Below are 24,982 nucleotides of genomic sequence, written 5' to 3'. Positions count from 1 at the left end.
TCAGCATTCAAGACCTAATGATCACTCTGAATTGATTCACATACTTCTGACACATTATTTCACTACCATTTTGCTCCTCCTCAGCCAAGCAGCACACTTTCAGTGCTGAAAAGAAACCAGCAGTCGATACATTTTTACATTTTTCTGTATCGAGAAAAAATATTTGCCCTGAAGTGACAAAGGAAATATTCCTCAGTAGGTTTAAAACACCTTCCAGTATCTCTCCTGCAAACACAATGCCTAAGGCTGAACACGTAAATAACCAGGGATAATCCTCATTCCTGCTAACGATCCTTTTAGGAATTAGATTAACTTTGCTTTAAATTCCTGCACATGATCTAAGGCATTGAGAGATATTTTCCTTAATTAAAGGACTTCCAGCAATAAAATTCTATGTGTATAAACATAATTGGCTTCATATAAACATAACTGGAAAGTTAATAACAAACGTGCATGAAGGTTGTGTTTTACATTTTCCTGTGATTAACTCAATCAGTGAAGAGTTAGAGAAAACAAATTGAAAAAAAGAAAGGAGTGTTCTGGTGCAAGTGAAATTTGGTGTTTTGTCTGTGTGGCAGTATTGTTTGCCTTCTTTTCCTAGAGAAAGGCCCTAGAAGAGAAAAAACCCCAACAACTCATGCTTCAAGTGTGGGAGACATGCTTCAAAGCTGTAGCTAGTAGAGAAGCTACACCTAACACCTGTAACATAACCAAATTCAGTAATGAATATTTTTCCATGTCTTGTTGCGCACAGGTAAGTCTAGAAAAGTATTTCCAGTGTGAGTTCATGTTTTAGATGAAAAAGAATTATTTCTTCACACTTCAAAAATTATATCCTGATGTATCATTATAAGCTGTGCTGACTACCAATCTTAATACTATAGGAAAACACCTCCCATCCTGCTCCTCCAACACCTCGGATCAAAAACATCTTTAAGAATAACAAGAAGAAAACAATTTAAAGTTATTGCTAAGGGTATAGTATCTACCTTTTATTACAGAAAAAGGAAATGAAAGATGAAATTCAGAAATACGGGTGATATTTTTAGAGTGAGTGTCACAAATATCCCGTCATGCACTCCAAAGATAGTATTTTTTTTTCTCATCCTCCAGTGCTTCAAATCTAATCCCAAGTACCAGGGATAAGGGTAACATTGCACACACCATTATTCGTTTTTAAATAGTTCATATAATGATGACAGTCTGGTCCCTGTGGATGGGACGTGCCCAACTGGGCATGAGTAGCCTATTCCCTGCTCATTGGAGTTTAAAGGCTTGCAGGTTGTAGAGATTTCCATGCTAGCTGCTGTTTCCCACCCCAGTTCAGCACTTTTGTCTTCCACTCCCATTTACCATGCAGAGAAGTGAAAAAGAATATCCTGACACATTGCTTATTGCTGTTCAAATCCTTGCGACCTTCATCTCAGCTCTCCTCCCTGCTGCTCACCATGGAGCTGTAACACAAACCAGTCCTTCCTCCCTATCCTCCTTGGCTCCAGACCCTTCCGCAGACCTGATCCACACTGTGTAAAACCAGTTGTGCTAGCAATACCTGGTCTTTCAGCCCTGGCTGTGGTCTACCCTGTTTCTCCCCCTTCATGAGACTTGATGCAGAGACATGCACAGGAGTATGGACCTGGGCACGGAGCCCAGTCCCCAGATGGCACAGACTATTACATCATATAATCGCTTTTCCTCCTATTGCCATGGAGGAAGGCAAGAATCAAGACCTTCTCCTGTGCAAGGACCAAGTAGTGCAATTCTTCTTTTCCAACGATTCTTCTTAAAACATCCTTTTGCCCTCGCATTTCTCTTCCTTGCACCTTTGCAGTAATATTCAGCAATCTATTTGTGACGCATTTTAGACAGAAGAAACTGCCCCAGCTAAAGCCAACTACACCAGTGTGCTGTGCTGCTGTACCTTGAAGGATATTTCCGTTGTCATAGTGAATCCATGTGTAATGACTGGCTCTTCTTCAGCTGTTCGTCCTTTCCAGCAGTCCAGCTCCACACAGCGGCAGCCTGACAAAAGCACTTGCCGATACATCTCCACCGATGAGTTACCGGCCAGCTGTCCAGCTGTGACAGCACGAGAACATGAAAGAAGGGAAGTCATTTTGGACCTCAGGAATAAATACAAATAATCTAATGATAATTAGAGTTAACAGCATCTTTTACCCTCAGTTGAGAGGAATAACACTCACAGGCATACAAAAAGCATAAGAATGTAATAGAAATGACTTGGAGTCAATGTCATGGTTTGGATTCTACCCTCAGTTAAACTGCTGTGAGTGAGGAGAAACAAGCAAACCGAAGCCAATTCAAAAAATTCTGACAGCCTCAAACACATAAAAATAAAATAAAATAAAACAAAACAAAATAAAATAAAATAGCTTAATTCTAAAAGACTCTTATCCTTTGACAACCAACGTGAAATTCAGAGGCGACCCAGGAGAGCAGCACCACATTTTCTCATAACATGCAATGCAGTTTAATACAAGATAAAACAAACCTCCTGCAGAGTCACTAATGGTACCATTACTAGGTCTCAAATCAATATTTAATACACTAATCACCGCACTGAGTTGGTCAGTTAAATTTCCTGATACTGCATTATGTAGGAAGAAATTTAATTGAACTACCAGTTTCCAACAATGACATAATATAAATCTACAAATAAACAAGGAAAACTCAGCTTTTCCCAAACTCAGGAAGTATTAAAAAAAAATCCCCCAAACCCAAAACAACCCAAGAAAGAAATCCAGCTGTATTCAAAGAAGGATATCCAGCCAGGGTGTCTTCATCTGCTGCAGCAGGTTTGATTCCAGTCACATGGATACAAATTTCTTGCAGCAGAGAGGTAAAGATAATGGAATAATGGCTTAGTGCTTGTTTTAGAGTGAAGCAAACAGATGCAGTTTCCTGCTATCTAGCAGTCTTCCAGAGAAGACCTTCTTCCTGGATTTCTTGAAGGGAATTCACTGGTTTTTAAGGAGGCAGCAAGTTTATTTATGCTAAAGATTCTCCACTGATGGGGAACGTACAAATACTTCATCCAGACTGGTCTATAATACAATGCAGATTACTCTAATCCTCATTTTATTGCCTCTGTGGTTCTGTGTTTAGATTTTAAGCAGGGAACTACATGTTTTACGGTTTGCTTCGCTAAATAGCATTGTCTGCCTTCGCTGTGTTTTTACCTTCCACTAAAAACCGTAACAGAAAACCTCTTCTATTTGAAAATTCCTGTTTACCACTTGGTCTCTTATACATGAGCTGGAGCAATCATAAATACTCCACAAGGTATTAGCATTAGTGCTGTTGAAATCCATAAGTTTTCTCAGCTTCTGCTGGAACCAATGGGAAATACATATTAACAACAGAAGAACTTGGCCAGTGCTGGAAGGTTTTCAAAATCTAAATGGAGTCAGCAAAGTGACAACATGTCATTTTTTTCCACTTAACTTTCTCCTGTGTTTCCCCTTTCATTATGGCAGGTTATCTTTACTCATACAAAAGCCTTGTTGGTGCAATCTCAATGTCTGGGGTAAGCAGTGGCTCTTTTTCTTTGCAGAATGCAAACAAGCACAAATATGGATCAGGGTATAGCAGCATACATTTCTGTGTACGCAGTCCCTAAGCATCTGCTTATGAAAACGTGGCTCTAATTACACGGACTCACTGAACACTGCTGCCTAAAAAACTACACTCACCTAGAAAACTGTTTTCACGTGGTCTTTCTTTTCCCTCAAAGCATATTGAATTTTGATTAACAAACTATATTATGATTAACAAACTCTATTATACTTCCTGAGAGACTACTGTCCATTACTATTGCTAAGCATTTTGGACTGCAAGATCCTTAACCTTTAAAAGTGCTTAAGTAAATCATTACATGCATCGCTTGCCATATGACACTTATCCTCACTAACTTTTTAGTAAGGCTTAGACATTTTGGAAGGATTCCTGCTAAGGATAAGAGCATATTCAACTTCCAAAACATTCAAACTTCAGAAAGACTCCCATCAGAGTGTAAAATGCTAGCAAATGTTTTAATAGTTTCAGTAGCTTATTTTTCTGAAATATGGAATATTAGGAATGTTCCCTCCAATGTTTTTTGCATATATTATTTATAAATTTCTGTTGTGTGAGTCTCTACTTGCATCTAGTCCAAACTATCTCTTTGATAGATGCATTCTACAATGTGCTAACACAGACACTAAAGTGAATACTTCCAGTCTGATACTTATCATATCCTGAGTACAGATCAATCTTTTAATACTGGAAATTGAAAGTATTATGTATTCCCTTCTATAATATACAGTAATACCATACAATTTCTATCCCATCACCCTATACTGAATAAGGAAAAACAGATTTTGACAAAAACTCGCTTTTCTAAAAAATATAATCGGCCAAATCATACCTGACAGGACCCTAAGCAAACTGAGCCTGTGCTAATTGATATAAGCTGAGGATATGAGCCACGTTTCCCCATACAGATCAGTTCCACACTTATAACTTTAAGCTGCTTATTTCTCAGCAAGTGCGTGCTTGTTGGGTTCATCATTGTTTTTCCAAGTGCAAGTTATTTGCAATGCATGGACTTAAATTTGGTTACGATTTTCTGATGTATCTCTGATGTTTTTCTGATGTTTTCTGATTTACGATGTATCCTCCTAAAACTGGGAGATATTTGGATCCAGGTGTTTGGAATCATGTGACTCTTCACTACTCCAGAAACAGAAGCTGCTTCTGCCCCCTCGCTTGCCGATGACACCATCTTCTCTTGGCATGATGAAGTGCCTGTAGGCTCCCTTTGCCCTGCATAAGCATGCGTTGCTAAACCTTCTCTCTTCAGGCAAGTCCTGGAAAAGCAACCAGTGCTCCAGACCTTACACTGTAGTTTGCAGTGTGCAAACTCAGACCCTTATACTGCTGGGAGTCTGGCTCTTGACTCCAGCAGCAACAGAAGGTGCTGGCAGTGAAGTTTTTTTTAGACACAGTACATTTATCTCAATTTATTTTCATTCCGGGCTAGGTTGCCATGCACAGGACAAGCGAATTAGACCCCACGCTGTGACATATTCTGCTACTGCTTCTATGTTATTTTTAACACTTTACATTGGACCAAAGCAAGACATGCGGTCAAGCTTGCTCCAGCCAGCAGCAGGAATACACTTGCTGTCAGTACTGATTCAGGCCCACCCAAGCAGAAGATGCAACACTGCGTATGCCAGGAGGGCTGGGGCTGGCCAGCCTCTGAGTTTGCATTTCGGCTCAGCTGCTAGCAGTGCCCAGGCAGCTCCCACGCTGCAGCCAGGCTACGTGACGGACACTATCCGGCGCAGAGTGACCCTTGTCCTAGCTGTGGGACCCACTTGAGAAAGACACACTGCATGACCAGCTGAGTCTCTCCAGCTGCAGTGAGGGAATGGGACCCACCAGGACCTACTGACAGAGTCCTTTCCCTGCTGCTGGCTCTGTATCTTTGTCTTACAGAATTCAGCTATTTGAAGATCTTCAAATGCTGCTATTGGAGTCAGAGAGGTTACCCAATCCTCAGCACAATTTTATGCTCCTCGAAGTGGGGGTTTAGAAAATCACCTGTCTGTTACTTCAATATGCTTCAACTGGTTGGCCTAAAGAGGTAAGTAAGAGAAGGCACAGAGCATCCTGAAAACTCACTAAGCAGCAGTGAATGAAGTATTGTGTAAAAGAAACAAAACACTTTCACGATTTTGACTTCTCCTTCTTGAGAACCCAATATCTCAGATCTGACCAAACAATACTGTTTTTAACTCTTTATGTTCACCTCCGCTGCTACTGAAGGCAAGCTTCCTCTAGAAATGTTGGCGTCAGTTGCTGAGCTGTATTAGAATAATTAATTTTGCTTTAAGGATACAATTGACATGATTTCGTTTTACAAGGTTTCCACTCCCTTTTAAAAGTAGAAATTCCCTCACGAGTATGGCTTCAGAAAGAGGTAATTGGCATGGGTGAAGCTGGTAAGGAAGGACAGGTATCCCTTAGGACAACAACAAGATAAACTGAAGTTTAACAGTGCTAGCATCAACACTCCGCTGTCAAAATCAGAGCAGTCATCTGAAAACATGATAGCAGAAGACCTAAGGAATTTTTACTCAAAGTTTGCTTAATCGAGCAGTCATCTTCTCACAAAAGCCAGACTGCCTCAGAGGAAGATGCAAGAGAGTCAGGCAGAGGAGTACCACCATCTTATTGAGGCTATTTTTTATATACAGGGGTTTTTTTTGAAACAGGGCACCGAAATGGTATCTCGGAAAGTTTCACCTAAGACCTTCACACAGACCATCCTTCCACTTTGTGAAGCAACAACAGCTTTCCCTCCACGGATTTTTCTTTTTTTTAATGGCTATAGTCAATTCAATGATGTAACTGTGGAAGCAGCTTCCACAGTTGCACTAAACAGGCCACAGGGCCCAGATAGCGGTCTGTACTTTCCTTCCTGTGAGGTGAAGTAATCATGTTCAAATTAACTTCTTCTCTCAAAACCCAGCCATCTTCCTTAGTGTTACACAAACTCTTGACATTCTGAAGGGGAATCACAAAAAATAATGACAGCTGGAATGTAAAAAAATACCCACATAAACCGCTGACAGATAGGCAAGGTGCACAACAACCACCACTCCTCCTTTTTACCAGTTAGCCCTCCTGCTAAGATAAACTGTGACCCCAGTGTCAGGAAGAACCTCATCTATCTGCCTTAGATTTCTGGACAGCATTAGATGGGTCTGCTGGCGGGAGGACAGCTACGGCTCCTCCTCACCTCAGCTCCTTTCTGCTGCAAAAGCTCCCTGATCTTTCCTACCCTCTAGTCCCTCAGGAAGGACGTGGTGGGGCTGGCAGAGAGCAGAGCCTCGGGTCTTGCCAGCTGATCTCCTAAGCTCAGTGCAGCTTGAGAGGCACAAAGCAGCCAGTCAAAACCAGCTGTTGGTGGTATGACAAACTCATGCTTAGAGCAGGCATTGCCCCCCTTTCCTTCCCTTACACATGGTGCTTTCATCTTGAAAACTGTGAAGATACTGTCTTGGAGGCTTTAAGGTGAAGAAGGCTTCAAGGAAGTGTTGAATGCAGATAATAAGCAGCAACAGTTAGGACTAAGGAACTGCTGAGAACAGAAAAGCTGGAGGACTGTAGAGCAGAGGCCACAGCAGCAACAGAGAAGAGAACATGCCCTTCATGAGATACTTTTCTAGAAACAACTGAAAGTACTGGACTATAAGCAGGGAAACAGGTCCTGAGGGTGAGTGGCACAGTCCCACATTGGCTATATGCGCTAAACTGACAGCTCTGCAACCTTCTGCTGCTATTGTTTTTCTTTTTAGCCACAGAGAAAACATACATTAAAGGCTTGTGATTGTCATATTTTACATTTCACTTATAGAACAGCAAGTTGCATAGCTACTGAAGTGTACAATGCTGATAATGATACGTAACCATTTGTCTTTGTCTCTGGGTGCTGCTGAGAGACATGCTTCAAAGTCAGTCCCCACTGTGACAACAGCAGTAACCTGAGGTAAGACTGGTGAGAAACCAGAAAAAAGCTGGGTTGCACATTAAGGGTTCAAAGGAGTGAATAAATAAATATGATACTAGTGAGAAAAAAGATGAGACACTGTGAAAAAAGTTTCCAAAGAATGACACTTCTTTAAGCTAGTCTAAGTTCACTGTAAATCACTTCTTTCTTCACGGATTTTTACCTTTGTTCTTAAAAATTACATTTCCCTAAGAAAAAGCAAGCAGTAACACTTCTAAATAAATAATCAGGACTTGATGTACTGCCAAGGGCTTCTACTAAAGGGTAGGAAAATGATCAGGGTAATTAAAAATAAATTCAGAGTGTGCACATGTTTCTTTTTATGTTATAATGTTGCTTCTTTGTGCGTGCCCTTTCCGGGCTTAAGAAACTAACAAAGAGAGAGATAATTGGTAGGGCATTAAGCACAGTAATCATAAAGTCTTGCTAGACTGAATGGTTTTCTTATTGTCCTAATAATTACTACACAACTAGTTGCTCTTTCACAGCTCCGTTGAGGGCAAAGGTGTTACCAAAGCTTCCCTTCCAAAGGCATGAGCACTTGAGCAGACTCTTTGGAATCTTCTTGGGGAACAGAATAGTCTGCCACCATTAATTTTACAGTTTTAGCTGAACTACGTCCTTGTTGGAAGAAAGCAAATGGCAATGCGATTGCTGTATCTGGTCTCGCCTCAAAGCAAAATCTAAGGCTGTCAGTTTTTGTAATATGCAGATAAAAATCAAATCATTAATCCCATTCTCAGCCAGCTGCCACACATTTACTGAACATAATGAGCTCACTAGAAGGCAAAGGCATGTGTTTTATGCCTCTAAATGTGAAAATACACACTCAGAAAGAGAATTTGAAAGACACTAAAACCTTGAGTTTACTCTGATTTACGCCTCCCAATTTACTAAACCAAGAATATTATGTTAAGAATTGAGGATCATACTTCCAAATGTAGCTTCTGAAATTATCTAGAAATGCAGGCTAAGAAACCTGCAGATGCAATCTGAGATGATATGCAGACTTTCACATACAAGTCAAAGTGAATTGAAAAGTTTCAAGGTAAGCTTTCTTTCTCCTAAAATAATTAAATATGTTAGGTCACTTGTGGTGCAGTGAACAAATTTAGAATAGGCTGGACTAATCATGAATTCTGGTCCTTAATTCTTTGTCTTTGGCTTCTGTGCTTCTAGACCTTTAGACTCTGTCTGATCAGCCCTGATAAAAATCTGTGGTACAGTACTGGCTATAAATTCATGCTGATAGAGAGGAGAGTAGTATTTTATCTCTTCAGACCAACTTTAAACTGCACCATCTGTCCTCCCTGTGGGCCTATGCTTCCCATATTTGTCCAACAGCTTTACTGTTTTCTATTAGAGAATCTGTATAAAGCTGCAGCTTTTCGCTTAAGTGGGTCCTAATCCTCACTGACAGAACAAAGTCCATACTGGAGGTAAGAGGCCTGCAAAATATTGTAATTAAAAACTGCTTTTGCTTTGGACATGTCTGCACTCTTCCAAAGAGCATAAATTTCTGCATATTGGAATCATAACTTAAAAATGGCCACACTGATTTTCATTTCTTTTAATTCAGAGAAACAAAATAGCTGTCAAGCCAAATACTTGTATGACAAGTTTTAGCACTAAACACATTTTGCAGCCAAGATACAAACCTGAAAAATGGTGTCTAACGGAAACAATGACTGTTCATTCACCTTATGAAAGCACTAGAAGGTGCTGTGGAAAGTGCTATAATAAACACAAAACAGATGACAGTAACTACCACACGGTCTGTTTAAACTGGACATTGCCACTGCATGGTTGTATTTATGTTTTGGCATACCGGCATTCTGAAGAACTCAGTCAGTCAAGGCAAGTCTGCTAACAACATTAAAAAGCCTGCATTATCCATAAGCCACATTTTTAGCAAGCACTGTAGCAGTATTTATTTTTTTTTACATAACGCTAAGACATCAGCAAACATGACAAGACAAAGTAAACATGAAATCAAATAGAACACCCTGCACACATCTCCTTGTCAAGAATGTTTGTTCTTACATAAACCAACCTAAAATTGCAAATTTACAATTATTTTCTCACAGGTTAACAGCATCTTAGACTAGAAAATGGGTGCCAAAAGTTGGTTGCCTAAACTGTCTTACTTTTTTAGGACTCTTCAAGCATTGTTGACTTTGCTGTGCAAACAATATAGTTCAGACTCATTAATTCCAGTTAACAGGAGCTTCTGGGTGCTCAGCCTGTTTAAAGACACTCTAGCACCTAAAAATCTCAGTGCGGACATTAGATATAGTCAGAGACCAGATTCCCATTCCTTGCAGATATGAATGGACTGTGAGAAAGCTATCTGCCATACCTCTCTAATCTCTGAATCAAAGCAAATTTCATGGAGCTCAACAGACTGTCAGATTTAATGTTTAGAGGCAAATTTATTAGCTACAGAGATGTTTCCCATATTCTGCTACATACTTGTTTGTACATCCTTGGTTGTCATAAAAAGTACATCATTCCCTCTCCACCCCAAATAACGACCTTAATCTGGAATCATATCTAAGTTGAGGGAAAATTTCCGGGGACTTCACTGGGCTTCAGGCAGACCTTATCTGAACAACACAACTGCTGTTCACCTGTTACTAAGGTCTGTTTGATGTGTATGTAGCAGCTAGAACAAGAATCAAGTGCTACCCTTGCATCCTTGAAGACTAAGCTCCGTCATCACTTAGTGCTGATGATTTTGGTGTATTTTATGGTATCACTGCAAACATGCTATGAATTTTTGTAAGGTAAGAAATCAGATGTCTCCAACATTGTACCTGTGAGGTAGGTGTTGTGTGAGGAATTGATGAAATAGTGAGACAGTGGTTGAGACATATCTTCATTTAAATCCAGCTTCTCAGGTGGAACAACACCATTTTCTTCTCCACTCAGATATCGCATAAATCCATCCACCGATATCTGCCCTGAGAGAAACACAGATCCAGGGAAAGCACCAATTAAAGTACAGAGTTTGCTACATACAGATGCTACATTCAATATACACTTACACAACGGTGTGTGCGAAAGAGCGTATAATCATCAGACTGGCCTTTCTCTAGTTCCTCATACATTACAGAATCACAGAATCACAGAATCACAGAATAGTAGGGGTTGGAAGGGACCTCTGTGGGTCATCTAGTCCAACCCTCCTGCCGAAGCAGGGTCACCTACAGCAAGCTGCACAGGACCTTGTCCAGGCGGGTCTTGAATATCTCCAGAGAAGGAGACTCCACAACCTCCCTGGGCAGCCTGTTCCAGTGCTCCGTCACCCTCAGAGGGAAGAAGTTCTTCCTCATGTTCAGACGGAACTTCCTGTGCCTCAGTTTGTGCCCATTATTTTGTTACTATTACCTCATTTTCAGCCACATGAGTTGCAGGTAATACACATCCCTTTACCTGTACCAAAGATAAATCATTTCATAATCAGTGTCCACAGATAATCAAAGGACCAGCGGAATCAGAGTTACAGAGGGCTGTAAGAACAGAGAAAATAAATCAAAGCTTATCAAGGAAAGGGGTCTTCTGGGGACAAAAGAAAGCATGCTTTCCAGAGAAAACCAAGAAACTAGGAAAGAAAGCACCATGAAAACAGGTAACTTTGACCTCTTCTGAATGTGATTCAGCGTGTGTAAATGAATGCAAACAAACTGCAAAGCAAAGCAAATGAAATCAACCACCTTCCAAGTGGGAACTAAGCTTTGCTTTGTAATTCTTATATCTGTCTTCCAATTAATATCTCACTGGAGCGCCAGCATAAATGATCATTTCATATTCTGCTGGCAGATTAGAAAGCTGTGTCCTATCCTCAGCTTAAGTATCACCATTGATCTCAGTGGACCTGTTCTTATTACATCAGGATGAATTTCTCTGTCAAGCCTTCTGCATAAAGTTGATTTTAGGGTTAGTGTCAATTTGTACATTTAGACACCCCACCCCCCCAAAAAAAATCCAGTAGTCTATATTTGAAGATTAATGCTTAACCAAATCTGAGACTTCATTCTTTGCCATCTATTCTTGTTATTTTGTCTAGATTTCATCTGTAGATTTACTCAACCAATTAGTTTAAGTTAATTCAGTTACTGCCTATAGTAAAACAGATCTTCTGTATCTCTGAAGAAATTTGAAGCAGCTATGTGCCTTGGTGACTCCCAAAACCGAGAATTTCTTAGCTCATCCCCAGTCCAAAATATTCTGCAAAGTATCTCTATCGGAAAAAGCCCCAATCCTTTGTTGACTGACTATGGCACTGAAAAATGGAAGACTTCAGTTCTACTCCTAACTCTGCTACTCTCTCCTTTAAGGGTCAATCCCTTTTTATCCTAAAACATATAAATTTACACATATTTTTCTAGTATATGAAAAAGTAAAGGGCAACCCTGCATCATTTTTATAAAGCTTGTAACCACATGATGCAAATATAGCACGTAAAGCATTTACTTAAAATCTGTGCTTGGACCCTGGGAGTTGGCCCTTGATCAGAGAGGAAAAAAATGTAACAGTCTTCAGATGCCTCATTTTCATAACAACCCAAGATGGCACTAAATCAACCTATTCATATGACAAGAAATGTAGTGACGATACGGAGCAATGCAATTATCATGCATTCTTATGACAACAATTGTAAGACGGTTGGAAGGAAAAGCTTCGAGTCTATCCACTATTTTAAGACTGTAATCTGAGTGCAATCTTGTTAGGCTCCACAGCTGCTTTGTTATAGAGTAATTAATCATCCACAGACAGAGGCCTACGTACGTTTCACAACAAAAAATGTAAGATGCAGAAAATCAGGAAAAAAATATCCACCACTGAGGTTTTTCATGAAACTCGAGATTTGTGAACAACCTATCTGCTGCGTGAATCTACCAGGAGACATTATAAATGCAAACAGTATCAGGCACTATCAGGGAGTTAGCTTGAGCTAAAATTCACTCTGCACCATGTTCATGGGGATATAGATATAGTCTGTGGTGTACATTCACACTATGCAAGCACCATCATACAGAAAAAATGGGGAAGATCTGAACAGGATAGCTCCTACACGGGGAGCCAGCAAAGCCATGTCACGTTATAGTGATTTGCAGCCTCTGATGCTTGAGATAGCTCATTCAGAGTCATCTTCAGTATCTCCATGTTGTTTTGAATGTATTCCTTTCAGCCAGACTAGGAGGCTCCAGGCTAAAATGAAACACTGGTTTCCACACATATGCTTCCTCAAATAACAGTGGCATCATAATCACCCAGTCTTCAGAAAGAAAGGCTGCTATTTTGTTACATAGATACTCATTTCAATTCATGTAGACATAGTCTTCAATCATCTCAAAGTGATGCCTGTGTTTAGTCCTCAGAGTGGACCTGAAAAACAGGGTCCTTGCAGTCCTTGTTTTTCAAATGGAGACCTGAACCCAAGGCTAAATCAAGTGACTGGACAATATCCCATGGAAAACGTGTGGGTTAAGCTGGGAGTCGAACGGCGCAGTGTCTTGAACCCTGTTTGGGTGCACTTGAACATCTTCGGGATGAAAGGAAGCAAGGCCAAGGCCTGCGCTTCCTCCCTTCTCTCTAGTTTGTGGTTGATTCTGCTCCTTTGCTCCCGTCCACACTGAAGACAGACAAGGTCTTCAGAGTGGTCCTTCTGTGTATTGCCACTGGTACTAACATAAATCGCAGAAAGTATTATTCACACGTATAATTACATAGTTTCTGAGTTACAGAGTTATCTTAGCTTATGGTTATAGAATGCTATTTTCCCCCCATCATAATTAAGCAGTCAGCATTTCAGAAAGTGAAGCAATTTACCGGTTCAATTACAGCCAATATTGCACCAGTGAGAGTTTGACTGTGGAATGGAGGTGGCAGATGTCACTGGGACTTTGTATCCTGGATGTTAAAGAGTAGATTGTTTGTGACCAACGTCAATGACACTCTAAGGCCAGCTGCAGTGAGGACAATCCTCAGTGGACAGTCATCCAAAATGAAATGGCCTCAATTTACTGGTAAGATTTGTTCTCCATTTTCTTAAGCATATAACAAATTTACTGCAGACATTGCCAAGAAAAAATAATTTTTGATCGGTTCTTTCCATTACAGCTGTCACCTTTTATCTTCATCTATATATTAGGAAGATTTAATGATATGATTAGACATAAAATGTTAGAGGGAAAAGAAACACTCAAGGCAAAGACAGAGGGACACGACCGCTTCACATTTTTTTCCTTTTTCTATGCTTGCATACATTTGCCTTAAAATCACCTGAACCCTATGTCTTTGATGAAACTTCCAAAATAACCCATGTGCTTTACTTGCTTAAAATCGTGGAGTTAACTGGCTTGTTTTTTTTCACTCACCATTGCTGTGTTAAATTCAATCTGATGTCACTTATTTGGACAGAGGCAGACCCAAAGCTCACTAGGTGTTTGCTGAAATGCTACCGAAAACTTCAATAATGTTTGGTTCAAGAGCTTACTAAATAATCCTAAACACAATGCAAAGAAAGAGGAGACTCCAGATGACTCTCTTCTACCTATGTTGGCAAAGCCAGATGGAGCAGAGCAAACACAGATGTAAAGGTAGCACAAGCTATGTCAACAGCTACAGTACTCAGTGAAGATCCTTTCCTCTGTGCGATTTGGAGTTTACCAGCACAAGAAATTTATTTTCAAATATCTCTTCTCTCATTTATCTGATTAATTAGAATTTCCCTGTGGGGTCACTCAGTAGTGTGTTATTAAAAGGCTTAGACAGCGCAAACTTAAAAATGCCTCCTTTTTCCTCTGGTGTCTGGCCTATTTAAATGTCGAACACTTAACTCTTTCACACCATGCCACTGGAACGCCGCCTACTCTACAGAGTAATGCCTGCCCGGGCCTGCAGCTCCTCCTCCTCTCCTCTCAGGGCTCGCAGGGCCACTGCTCACACTCTTCCCCTCACTCCTTGCTGCTGGCAGCCTTTTGTTGGTTCTTGTTCTTAAACCTGCTTTCCCCATGCCACCGCCAGCATGGCTGAGGGGCAGGGCTGTGCCCTGCTGTGGGGCCGCTGGCGCTGGCCGGAACCGGCGCCGGGCAGCCCCGGCCTCTCCCCACAGAAGCCCCACAGCACCCAGCTGCTGGCGCCTGTTGGCCTACCGACAGCCAACCCAACGTGGCAGCGAAAACGAAGGATATTCTGCCCAAACTTTCCGTTTGCAACTTAATGCAAATCCACTTCTGCTCACAGGACGAGTGCTGTCTCAGCACCTCCCGCCCGAGAAGCGACCGCATAACGTGCCACAGCTGGATGAGCTGCTAGGTTGGTCAAAACCACCCAGCTCCTACACAGGATGGAAGATGCTCACATGCTGTGTTTGATGATTAACCTGGGTAATTTTCTCTTCTCTGGACTTGCTAGACTGAAGAAATTTGTGATGAATGCCAGCTGCAGGACATTTGATTGTCAAAGCACACGTAAGTGACTGGTTAAAGTTTTGTGCAAGCCAAATAAGTAACATCAATTTTCACATTTTTATTGTGCAATGGGAAGAGGTCTGTGAAATAAAAGAGCAAGTATTGAGGAGAAATACACAAGCATCTAATGTATTCTTAATCACAGACATTCCCAATACCTCAAAATTATAAATGTATAGCTGAACACTTGCCTATAAATTATAAACTTCTATGTACTTGTAAAAATGTATCTGAATTAAAAACTTACAAGAGTTAGAAGCATTGGAAATTCTGGAAATGCCTTTACATGCCTCTCCAAACTTATACATCTATATACCTTCCAAAATGCGTTCTCCAAATGGGAAGGAAGCTTCTAACAGAAAAGGACCTCGACTCCTGCACGTCTTTTGAACATTTTACCCATTACCTTCTAGGTATGAAATGCATGGCAAAGTACCCTCACAGTCAGGACTACCTGCTTGCCCACGCAAACTGTTATTCACACTATGAAGTCCCCAATGCCATCATTTCACAAAACACACCTAGTCCAAACTCAGACAGATCTACTCGAAACAGGTTCTGGCTTTATCCCTGCACTACTTTTCTGCACCGTGGATTTAAGCTCTGCTTGCACTTTAGGTGCATGTGCCAACAGTCCTTTTGTGGCATGCCTGCAATACCCTTCTCCTCCTTCACTTTTCATTTGGAAGCCAAACTTCATCTGCCAGTTGCTGGGCAAGGAGTTTGTCAGCAATTGTCCCACCCGCTGCATCGAAACTTCATCCTTTATGCAGAAAGGAAGAGGAAGCCCATATAGGGGACTCCAAAAATGTCTCCAATGTTTTACCTGCAGCAAAGTGTAAAGCAGCCCATTAGCAAGAAGTTCCACAGGACACCTTGAATGGCTGCTCCATGTGACCTGCTTGGTGGTGAAAATCGTGCAGAGATCAAAGAACCACCACCAGACTGACAGTCAAGTGAAGTCATCCAAATCTGCTATTTTCTTCACTAAAATTTGGTAGGAAGAAGTACTAATTTTTTGCTAGAAGAGTAATACATTTAATAGGGATGCTGAGAGAGTCTATTGAATTCCCCAGGCTGTGATCAGCTTCATTATGTGAAACACGTGAAGTGTTTGTGCAGCAGCCTGATCTTCTGCCTCCCTGGCTGCACCTGATTGCTCCAAGATAGTTACAAGGGAGAGAAAAAAAACAGTAATAAAAAAAAAGAAGTGGCAAGCTCTGAGTATTTCACATTATCTCCTTATTAGCCACAGCTACGTGATCCCATACTTTTCAAGATCTATTACATTGGATCAAAGATGTAAATGTTCCTGTATGCCAGTTGTAAGGAAAGCACAGAAAAATGTAACTGTTACTTTGCCCTTAAGAAACAGGGCTCCTTTGTGGTCAATGTCTGTCAGCTCTACAAGCCAAGAGAAGTCACTTCCATCATCCCAAATTCTTCTTCTTGGAAGCTGTCTTCAGACAGGGGCATACTGCTGGCAAAGGACCTATTGAAAAATCACATAATCTATAGGGGCAATGAAGTGAACCCTCTGTTCTATGGCTCTTGGATATTGTCAATATTTATCAATCACAATGTTTTCTTCTGCAGTTTATGGAAACTGGAATCTCCCCATTCCTGGGAGATGGTGTTTGCAAATTTGTCATGAAACAGGAATTCCAGCCAGTCAGTTGAACTGGTTGGTAGGATAGACTGTACTTTGTGAATATATTTCTCCGAGGCTCCTCTATTTAAAGGTTTACTGTGTTACCACAAGGCTCTTCATAATCCTCTTTGATTAGATCTAAAGAACCTAGCATATTTCTCTCATCAGGACTTGTGACAGTCCTTGTGTAGGGCGTCAGAGCGCTATGCACTTCCCTGTGCAACTGCAGACACAGACAATATCCTCGTGTAGAACTGCTCTCATGTAGTTTCCAGGGCTGGAAAAAGCATAGGCTGCTTTTGACACAACAATCCTCCTGCAGCTTAATGACACTTAGGTAACTGGACAAGTTCCTGCTTTCCCATCCCCTCCAGCGTGCCAGCATGACCGGCATACTGTTCTGGATGTGGAAATGCTTGTGGCTCCCTGGGAGCTTGCCAGCTCATCAGCTCGAGGATGTAAACAAACCCCTGCTCACTCAACACCTGCAACACTCTGCCAAGCACAAGATAAGAGATGTGAGAGTTCAAAGTGGGGCTGAGCTTCTAAAAGCAGCTTTTTCACCAGTGCAGCACCCTCTGTAGAGGCCCAGGATAAAGGTCAAAACCCCAGCAGTGTGGAAGTCTGGAGGAAATATAAAAGTACAGCTAATCCTGCAAGCTTCTCAACCGAACTGCTCGATCAAAATTTTGTCCCCCTCATTTCAGCAGATAAGCTGTATGTGCAGCTACTTGATTTTCCCCTTGTCTGCCCAGCAGGAGCCTTCCTGTCCTTTGGGCAAAGTCTTGGGTCAGAGTAGGGGACAAAACAAGAGAGCACAACTGCCGGCAGAAAAGGACCACTTCTCTGAACACTTCTCTTTGCACTTCAATCTTGCAACTTTAACATCAGCCTTTGCTTGTCTGTTAAAATTTATGGGCCTTTTGTAAAACAATTAAAATGTGCATTTGCTTGCAAGTAGTCAACTGGTTTGGCTGCATGAATCTTAAACATTTCTTCCCATACATTTGCAAACTTAATAGAGCCTTCCATTTGTTTACGCCCATGCTGTTATCCACTCAGTTATAATGTAACTGAAATGCACAATTGTGCCAAGAGATGTTATTAAAGTAAAAAAGAAAACAAACAAACAAAAAAGGAAGAGAGACAATTAATTGGCACCTCGTATCTCCCAGCCAGCAACACAGAATTATGTTAGTATTTTGTCTGACAGCAAACTCAGGTCTATTCCAATGCAATCTGCAACATTAATCACATTCACTATAATCCCATACAACTGAGCAGCCCTCTCAACTCAAAGATTAAAATCTGCCAAGTAAAGCAGATATTTTATAATCATGCAAGAGATCTGTACGATGTGCCCCACTGGGAATTCTATTTCACAAACCAGCACTGCAATTTACAACTCATTAGGTGTTAACATTTTGACGCATGGTGTAGAGTAGGATGCATATACCTCCGGTGTGTCTCTTGACACTGGGCACACATTAGCTACTCTGCTTTCTAGCTTTGTGAAGCAAGCAGAGAAGTTCACAAGGGCGAATTTACATAAAATTCACACTGTGTGGGACACAATGTGCCACAGTCACTCTGATAACACTTGCAGTATTTGCATCTAAGTGATTTTGGAAGTGATGCTGAAACCCATTCGGCTTTCCAGAAACACATGCTATTACTACATTGCTGTGGTGTAACTGGAATTTCTGTATGTATTCAGTTTTGTAACCTAGGGCAGGACAGAACTGCATTGTCCAAGCAACATCCTCATAACAGTAAAGGCATCACAAGGAGACAATGTGGTACAAGGTCAGCCCAGACTGAAAATGTCACAACCCTACAACTGCGTTACTGCACTTCACCCCAGGAATGTCAGTGCTGCTCCATTTTAGAAAAAACACTGGGGAAAGAAAAGATGCTTAGACCTCACGTCAGGACATGCAGATGCTTCAAAACATCTATGCACCAAGCTTCATTTACACACAACAAGCAGAAATCGTCAGTAACTCCTACATTTTAGCAATTTTTCAATGATCAGCAAGGGGTAAAATTCATGCTAGTCAGACAGTTTTATCAAATCAATAAGTAAGTAGAGGAAGAGCAATACATGTGAATCGCTGTATCTGAGTATTAGTGAAGCATTTAATAGAGTTTCTAAATTCTAATTTTTCCTTATTGGAAAAACCAATCTGCAGAAAGCACAGACAGAAATAAACTGAGGTCAGACTAGATCAGAGTTTCTTTGAATTTGAAAGCTGAACTGCATGAAACAAGCCCAGAGGCTGCCACACTGATCAGCAGTAGGTCTAGTTTCATAGTCTTTAATAATCTGAAAAAGTAGAACCAACAACACCAGGTTTAAAGAACAGACAGTTCTCTGGGAGCTGTTATCAAAACAAGATGGTAATGTTGTAATGAACCCGGTAAATGGGAAGAAATAATAATTCAAGCTAGGTAGCTGATCATTCAAGCACAGAAAAATCCAAAATATGGAGCTGAACCAGGAAGAAGATGCCTAGAAATCCATCACCCTGAAAAGCAGACCAGACGCAGAGAACAGCAGCAATACACTTGTATGCGGCTGCATCAAAAAAGGTGGTTGGAAAAAAAAATTCATTGTTTGGCAGGACATTTCACTAACAAGTCATTGATAAAGAGGTAAACATGCATAGCATCAAATATATCAACATACATATCTGTAACTAGAACTAATTATATAGGCAATCCTAGAGATTTAATGGACACAGGTTACATTTAACTATTGACAACATCAAAGATTTTAATGGGACCACTGACACTGCACCTGGTCTCACAATTCTAGTTTTTGACTAATTAATCTGTATACGAACACACCTGATACCATTTAGAGAAGTGTTATGAATAATAACATATGTCACAATATACGCCAAAACAAGAAAGATCAAACACGCAAAGCTGAAGTGGCAATAATACAATGGTCAACAAGTGTTTTAAGTGTAAATGATAAGGATGAGGAAGAACACTTACAGTGGCCAAGGGCAGAACCACGTAATGAGATCACAGTAAGCAGTAGAAAACCTCAGGTGAGTGTCTGAAAATCCTGGCAGTGCCACTACTAATTCTGCTAGGAAATAGGCTTGCACTGGTTGTCTCCTTGCTTAAATCCTTTAAAATCAAACCAAGAGGACATCCTGTCGTGTTCAAATCTCATTTCACATTTCTAAACTTAAAGGAAAACATAATGGATCCAATCCTGCTCTCAGTTATACTTGCTCAACTACTTTCCGTAATTAAGACAGTTACCTGGCCACAAACCAAAACAAGCTTTCTTTGGCAGCATGTTCTTGAAAAAGAAACAGAAAACTTAATAAGAAAGGAATAGAGCAAGATTCATTGCTCTACCCTTGAATGGGTACATTGTAACAGGACACAGGAAAGTCTGAGTATGAACAATCAGAGAATGGTAACTCCTATACAATAACAGAAATAAAGGCTTACTGAATGACAAGCAGTCAGCGAGGAAAAACATGGGAAAGTAAGCAGGTTGTTCTTAAGTAGCGTACATGAAAAGAGCTTGCTCAGTATTCGTTAATCCATGCAGAAATATCACATGCCCAAGGACACCAAGATCCAGAATATTTTGCATAGTAAGCATCATCAAGCAAGTAAAGCAGAATTCAGTATGTTTGAATCAGAAATGCTTGTCATTCTAATGAAGCTATTATACCCGTTTTGTCATCTGTACAAGTGCACAGCGAAAATCAACATTGTATACTTTTTTTTTTTTTTTTTTTTTGCAAGTAAATGTTTGCAAATAGAAAACCACTTTTCTGAATGGGTTTCAGAAGAGGTACTGCAGCTCAAGACACTTCAGGTAGGAGGTATTTCCTATAAGCTTCTAGGCAAGTCATTCCAAAAGCAAACCTCGTATTTTTTATGATAGAGCATTTTCAATCAGAATGAAAACTTTGGGAGCATTCCAAGGACACTGCCATCTCATAAGGGAAAGGAAGACAGAGTGTCACCTGAGAAGAAACAAACGTTTCCAAATCTCACTTGTGTCTGTTGGCATAAGCCATTCATTTTAACCAGGTGTTAGAATCACTGTGTGACGTTGAGCATGCTATTTATTTATCTCATTGCAAGCCACAAGTTTTTTCAGCCCTTTACAAACACCCAAGAAAGAAGGGCTCTAACCCATGGGGATAACAGCATATGAAATTTAGATATTTTTCCTCTAGCAGTGCCAGAAAACAGCAAACCACACACACAGGCAGGGAAGATATTAGATAATCAATATTTTCTCTTACTCTAAATTTAAATGTTGGAACATATTAATTTTAATGGATATTGATTATCTCAATCTCCACAGCAGCTTTAAAAACCTCTTTAACAAAGCATGGCCACAGTTCAGAGATTCTGGTAAGCAGAGGTATTGTGTTAAGAAGCACAATTATTGGAACCTCTTATACCTGTAAACTAGCATTTTATTAATTCCAAATAGTATGTGTATATATTTATATAGGATATGCCTACGATAGCTAACAAACACACAAGTATCCAGTATGTTGAATCAAGCACATCTGTGTTACAGTTCACATTTAACCAGATGCCTCCATGTAGTATCAAGCAGTTTCTTACTGGTTATCATCCTCTCTTTTGAGCCACAGATAGCTCTTTCTTTAAACAAAAACGGTTTTTAAAACATTAGCAGACATATATATATATACATATCTCTGACTATTTAGTAATTTTTAAGGAGTGGGAGAAAATCCCACTCTAGTGTACAGAAGCAAGCAATCTCTTCTAAGTCTCAAGACTAAAGCAGGGTGATCAGCATCATCTCCAAGTTGGACTGTGAAGAAATGCTACATCTAAAGTTAGCTAGAAAACCACATGGGACTGCAGCTTATTCCTTGGCAGGCATTTACTTTTCTGCTTTTTCTTTTTTGTTCCCTGTCCAAATTCAATTTTGCTTAAAAGTGCTGGCCTGATTTGTGCACACTTTACATTAGCAAGCCTCAGCTACTGTCTTCCAGGTTCTCGTCCAAGAGTGTGGCCTTGGCTATTAAAAAGACCAATGAATCTACATTTTGATGATTTCAGCGGACACTACAAGATAATGCATAGCAACACAGGATGTAAAAGATGTTCTTGCAGTGTCAAGGAACTCTGTCCTCAAGACCCACTTTCTCATTATAACTACTGTCTACATACAAACACATCTGCTGCTCTGGACTTCAGTCGAGGTCTAGAGCTCGATTCAGCAGAAGGAGGTGCTAAGGGCCCTGTCACACGGGCAGGTCTCATTCATTACATCAGGACAAATTAAGCAAAGGCAAACACAGTGAGCTACACCCAAGTCTCCCAGCAGACACCTTAAGCTTGATATTTCTGAACATTTTGAGATCAAACTGCAACCATCTACGACAATTACTGTGGACAGAAAGTCTGTGGGGTCACAGGGTATTACAGACACAAGCCCATTCTCTAGCTGCTCTTGACTTTTCAGCACACACGTAGTAAGAAACTGTTTCTGACAAGATACAACAGACAGTTTAAATCCGATTAAATCTGTAAAAACACTATGAAACCACACCTGCGTTATAGTTCCTAGCTAGCAGTGGAATGAGCACTTTACAACACGGCAGATATCTAAGACAGGCAGGCAACTAGCAAAGTGGAAAGATTTTAAATCAAACAGATAAAAATATCATTAATCCCAGCAATACTACAGTTATTTCTGACAGACTTGAAAGAGGGCCACTACTGGAATATGTCACTGTCTTCCCAAACCCCTGAAAAACATGCTCTGTAGAACGCCTCAGAGTGACCCTGGAAGATGTAATAATATTAAATGTTGGCTTATTTCCAATTGCTAAGTTGCATTAAAAGACATCTAAAAATATATACTTTTTTTCCTCTTAAAGCTATACTTCTCTACATAAGCTATTAATGCACTTGCCAAAAAGACTGTTCTGCAGTAGAACAGGAAGAGAGAAGAGTAGAGTGTGAGCATGTTATAGGTGGTAAAAAACCTAGGAAATGCCTTCATCGTGGCTACTATTTGTACTTCCAGAAACTCCTTCAGTTGAAGAAGAGATTAATATTAAAAAGAAGTGGAAAAGAATCAAGGCATAGCTCTGCAAAGACAGTTCAAATAAACTAAAAAAGGGACTTTAGTCCCTTGAGAGGGACTTTCCTGTCTGTTGCTTAAATTTGGTCCTGCAGCTGCAAGCACTGCATTACACAATCCCTTTCATAAACAAATTGAGCTCTATCCTAATAACAATTGCTTTTTTTGCCCTCTTTACTACCTCTGGTATACAGTGCCAAAACCATAATGTTATGAAACTTCTCTTAGTTTCCAGTCTAAATTTATTCAAGGCCACTTGACACCTCTGTGTTCTTCTGCCAGCATTGTCCTTCAGCCTACCACTTCTTTCTGCCTCCCCAGCATTTAACCCTGTTGTATTTATAGGCAACAGTCATTTTCCAACTAAAGGATATTGTTGGAATAGATGATTACATCTGACACTGTAAGGGAAACTTCCTCATATGGTTGTTGTATTATAGTAGTGCACACACTCCAACTATGTTAACAGCCCTGTTATGACAGATACCAAACATATCGAAAGACTCAGAGGTTATTGCTCACTCCTCGAGGCAGAGACGGTCTATTTAGTCAAGTCAACTAAAGGATGAGGCAAAAAACAAAGCACTTGGAAGGGGATGGCCAAAAGTCAATGAGCTCATTTGTGGCACAGCCAGGAAAATCACCCTCCTCTGCCACCAGCCCTAGATGTCACCCACTGGATCAGAGCAGCCTTCACTCCCTTTGTCCTCAGGGGCCCTTTCCAGCTGCAAAGCACTGCATTTGTAGCAGTCATAATGAAGAGGCAAACCCCACAGTGCTTATTCAAAGTTTATTTAAGTTTGTTTCCTTCAGCACATGAGTCCGTGCTGCTTTATGTTTTCAGAAGTAAACCTTATCTGATATTCATCTTCAAATAATAAATCCTGCTGCTAAAATTGAATACCTCCTTGTGTTCCATAGAAGGGGCGGTAAGGCAGCAACAAGCACAAAGAAGCTGTTTTACTTTTAGAGTAAGTTTTCTGTTTATGGGCTCTGACAGTCTGAGGCCCAGCCAAACTCAATGCAGGCGGGCAGCAGCAGAAAAACGCGTGTCCATAACCCCTGAAATGCAGTACTGATGTAAGACTCTCTTTACCTATCCCTGAGCAAAAACTCCAGCTGAAGGAAAGGATGCAGCTCTAGGTATACTTCAAAATCTCTACTAATGTTTCCTTTGCAGTCCTGTCACCCCAGGTTCTTTCATCCATTTTCAGTGTTAGGATGTAGGGTTTAAGTCTGCCTGTAGGGTTTGAGCCTGGGGTCCATCAAGCAGACTATCAGGTTTCCAGGACGTGGGTCAGGAGTTACTGTTATGGTCAGCTTCCATACTAGTTAGAGCAGGTCTGGTGTGACTGCTAAATTTACATTATCACGATCAGTTGATGCTCTGCAGCTCTGAAGATATAAATTCCACAATAAGTCTGTCCATTTTACATTCAGCACAGTTTCACTGACATCAGTGCAGCTATTCCTGGTACCACACACCAGTCCCAAAATGCGTTTCTGCAAAGCTCATGCTTCTTTCAAAGCATCCATGTTAAACACAGAAGATTAAGAAACTTGCCCTCCCTGGAACCCTAAACACATTTTTTATGAATGCTATCACTAATCCTAGTGCCAACACCAAAAACTAACTCTATGCGTAAGCATATGGGTCTCAGATCCAAGCTAGGTATGATGCTTTCAAAATGCAGCCGAAGAACAGAAGGTAAAAACTTTTGCTTATCACTAAGCCAAATCCATTACTACTAATCCACATCACTGTTCCATTTTATATTATCAAGTTGTTATAGTTAAGTTAGAAAGATGAAGCACTTTACCTGTAAAGCAGATGCAAAAACCCCTCATAACTGACTATTTTCCATTCTAAAAGATTTTTACAGGATTTAGTCTTTTACTTGAGATGCAATCTTCCAAACTACTGCAAGATCTGAAATGAATTTTACAGCTCAACTAGTAACTAAACCCCAAGAAACTAAAAAGAAAATACAATGCATTATAGAAACATATTTTGCAAATTCCTTTTGACAAGTATAGTTTCCATTAATTTATTTCTGGTGATGTATTATTCATACTAACATTTATTGCGTATACATATTTTAAAATAACAAAAAAAAAGGGCTGCGTGGCAAGCTACTTAGCACTTGTTGCTGACAGCGTGT

The 24,982-nt window shown here is 40.4% G+C and overlaps 1 protein-coding gene across 5 annotated transcripts in view; it reads right to left on the bottom strand.

Annotated features, from left to right (window-relative positions):
- Positions 1–24,982, bottom strand: part of PLCB1 (phospholipase C beta 1) — a 425,067-nt gene that overhangs the window by 110,045 nt on the left and 290,040 nt on the right. For all 5 annotated transcript variants that reach the window (XM_075413467.1, XM_075413470.1, XM_075413466.1 and 2 more), the window contains exons 10-11: positions 10,396–10,542; positions 1,922–2,079 (exon numbers count right to left, since the gene is read on the bottom strand). In XM_075413467.1, the coding sequence (XP_075269582.1) occupies positions 1,922–2,079; positions 10,396–10,542 (305 nt within the window). The remainder of the gene's footprint in view (positions 1–1,921; positions 2,080–10,395; positions 10,543–24,982) is intronic.

The sequence above is a fragment of the Opisthocomus hoazin genome, chromosome 2 (assembly GCF_030867145.1).
Source record: "Opisthocomus hoazin isolate bOpiHoa1 chromosome 2, bOpiHoa1.hap1, whole genome shotgun sequence".
NCBI classification, from domain to species: domain Eukaryota; kingdom Metazoa; phylum Chordata; class Aves; order Opisthocomiformes; family Opisthocomidae; genus Opisthocomus; species Opisthocomus hoazin.
This window is presented reverse-complemented; position numbering and strand designations above follow the sequence as displayed.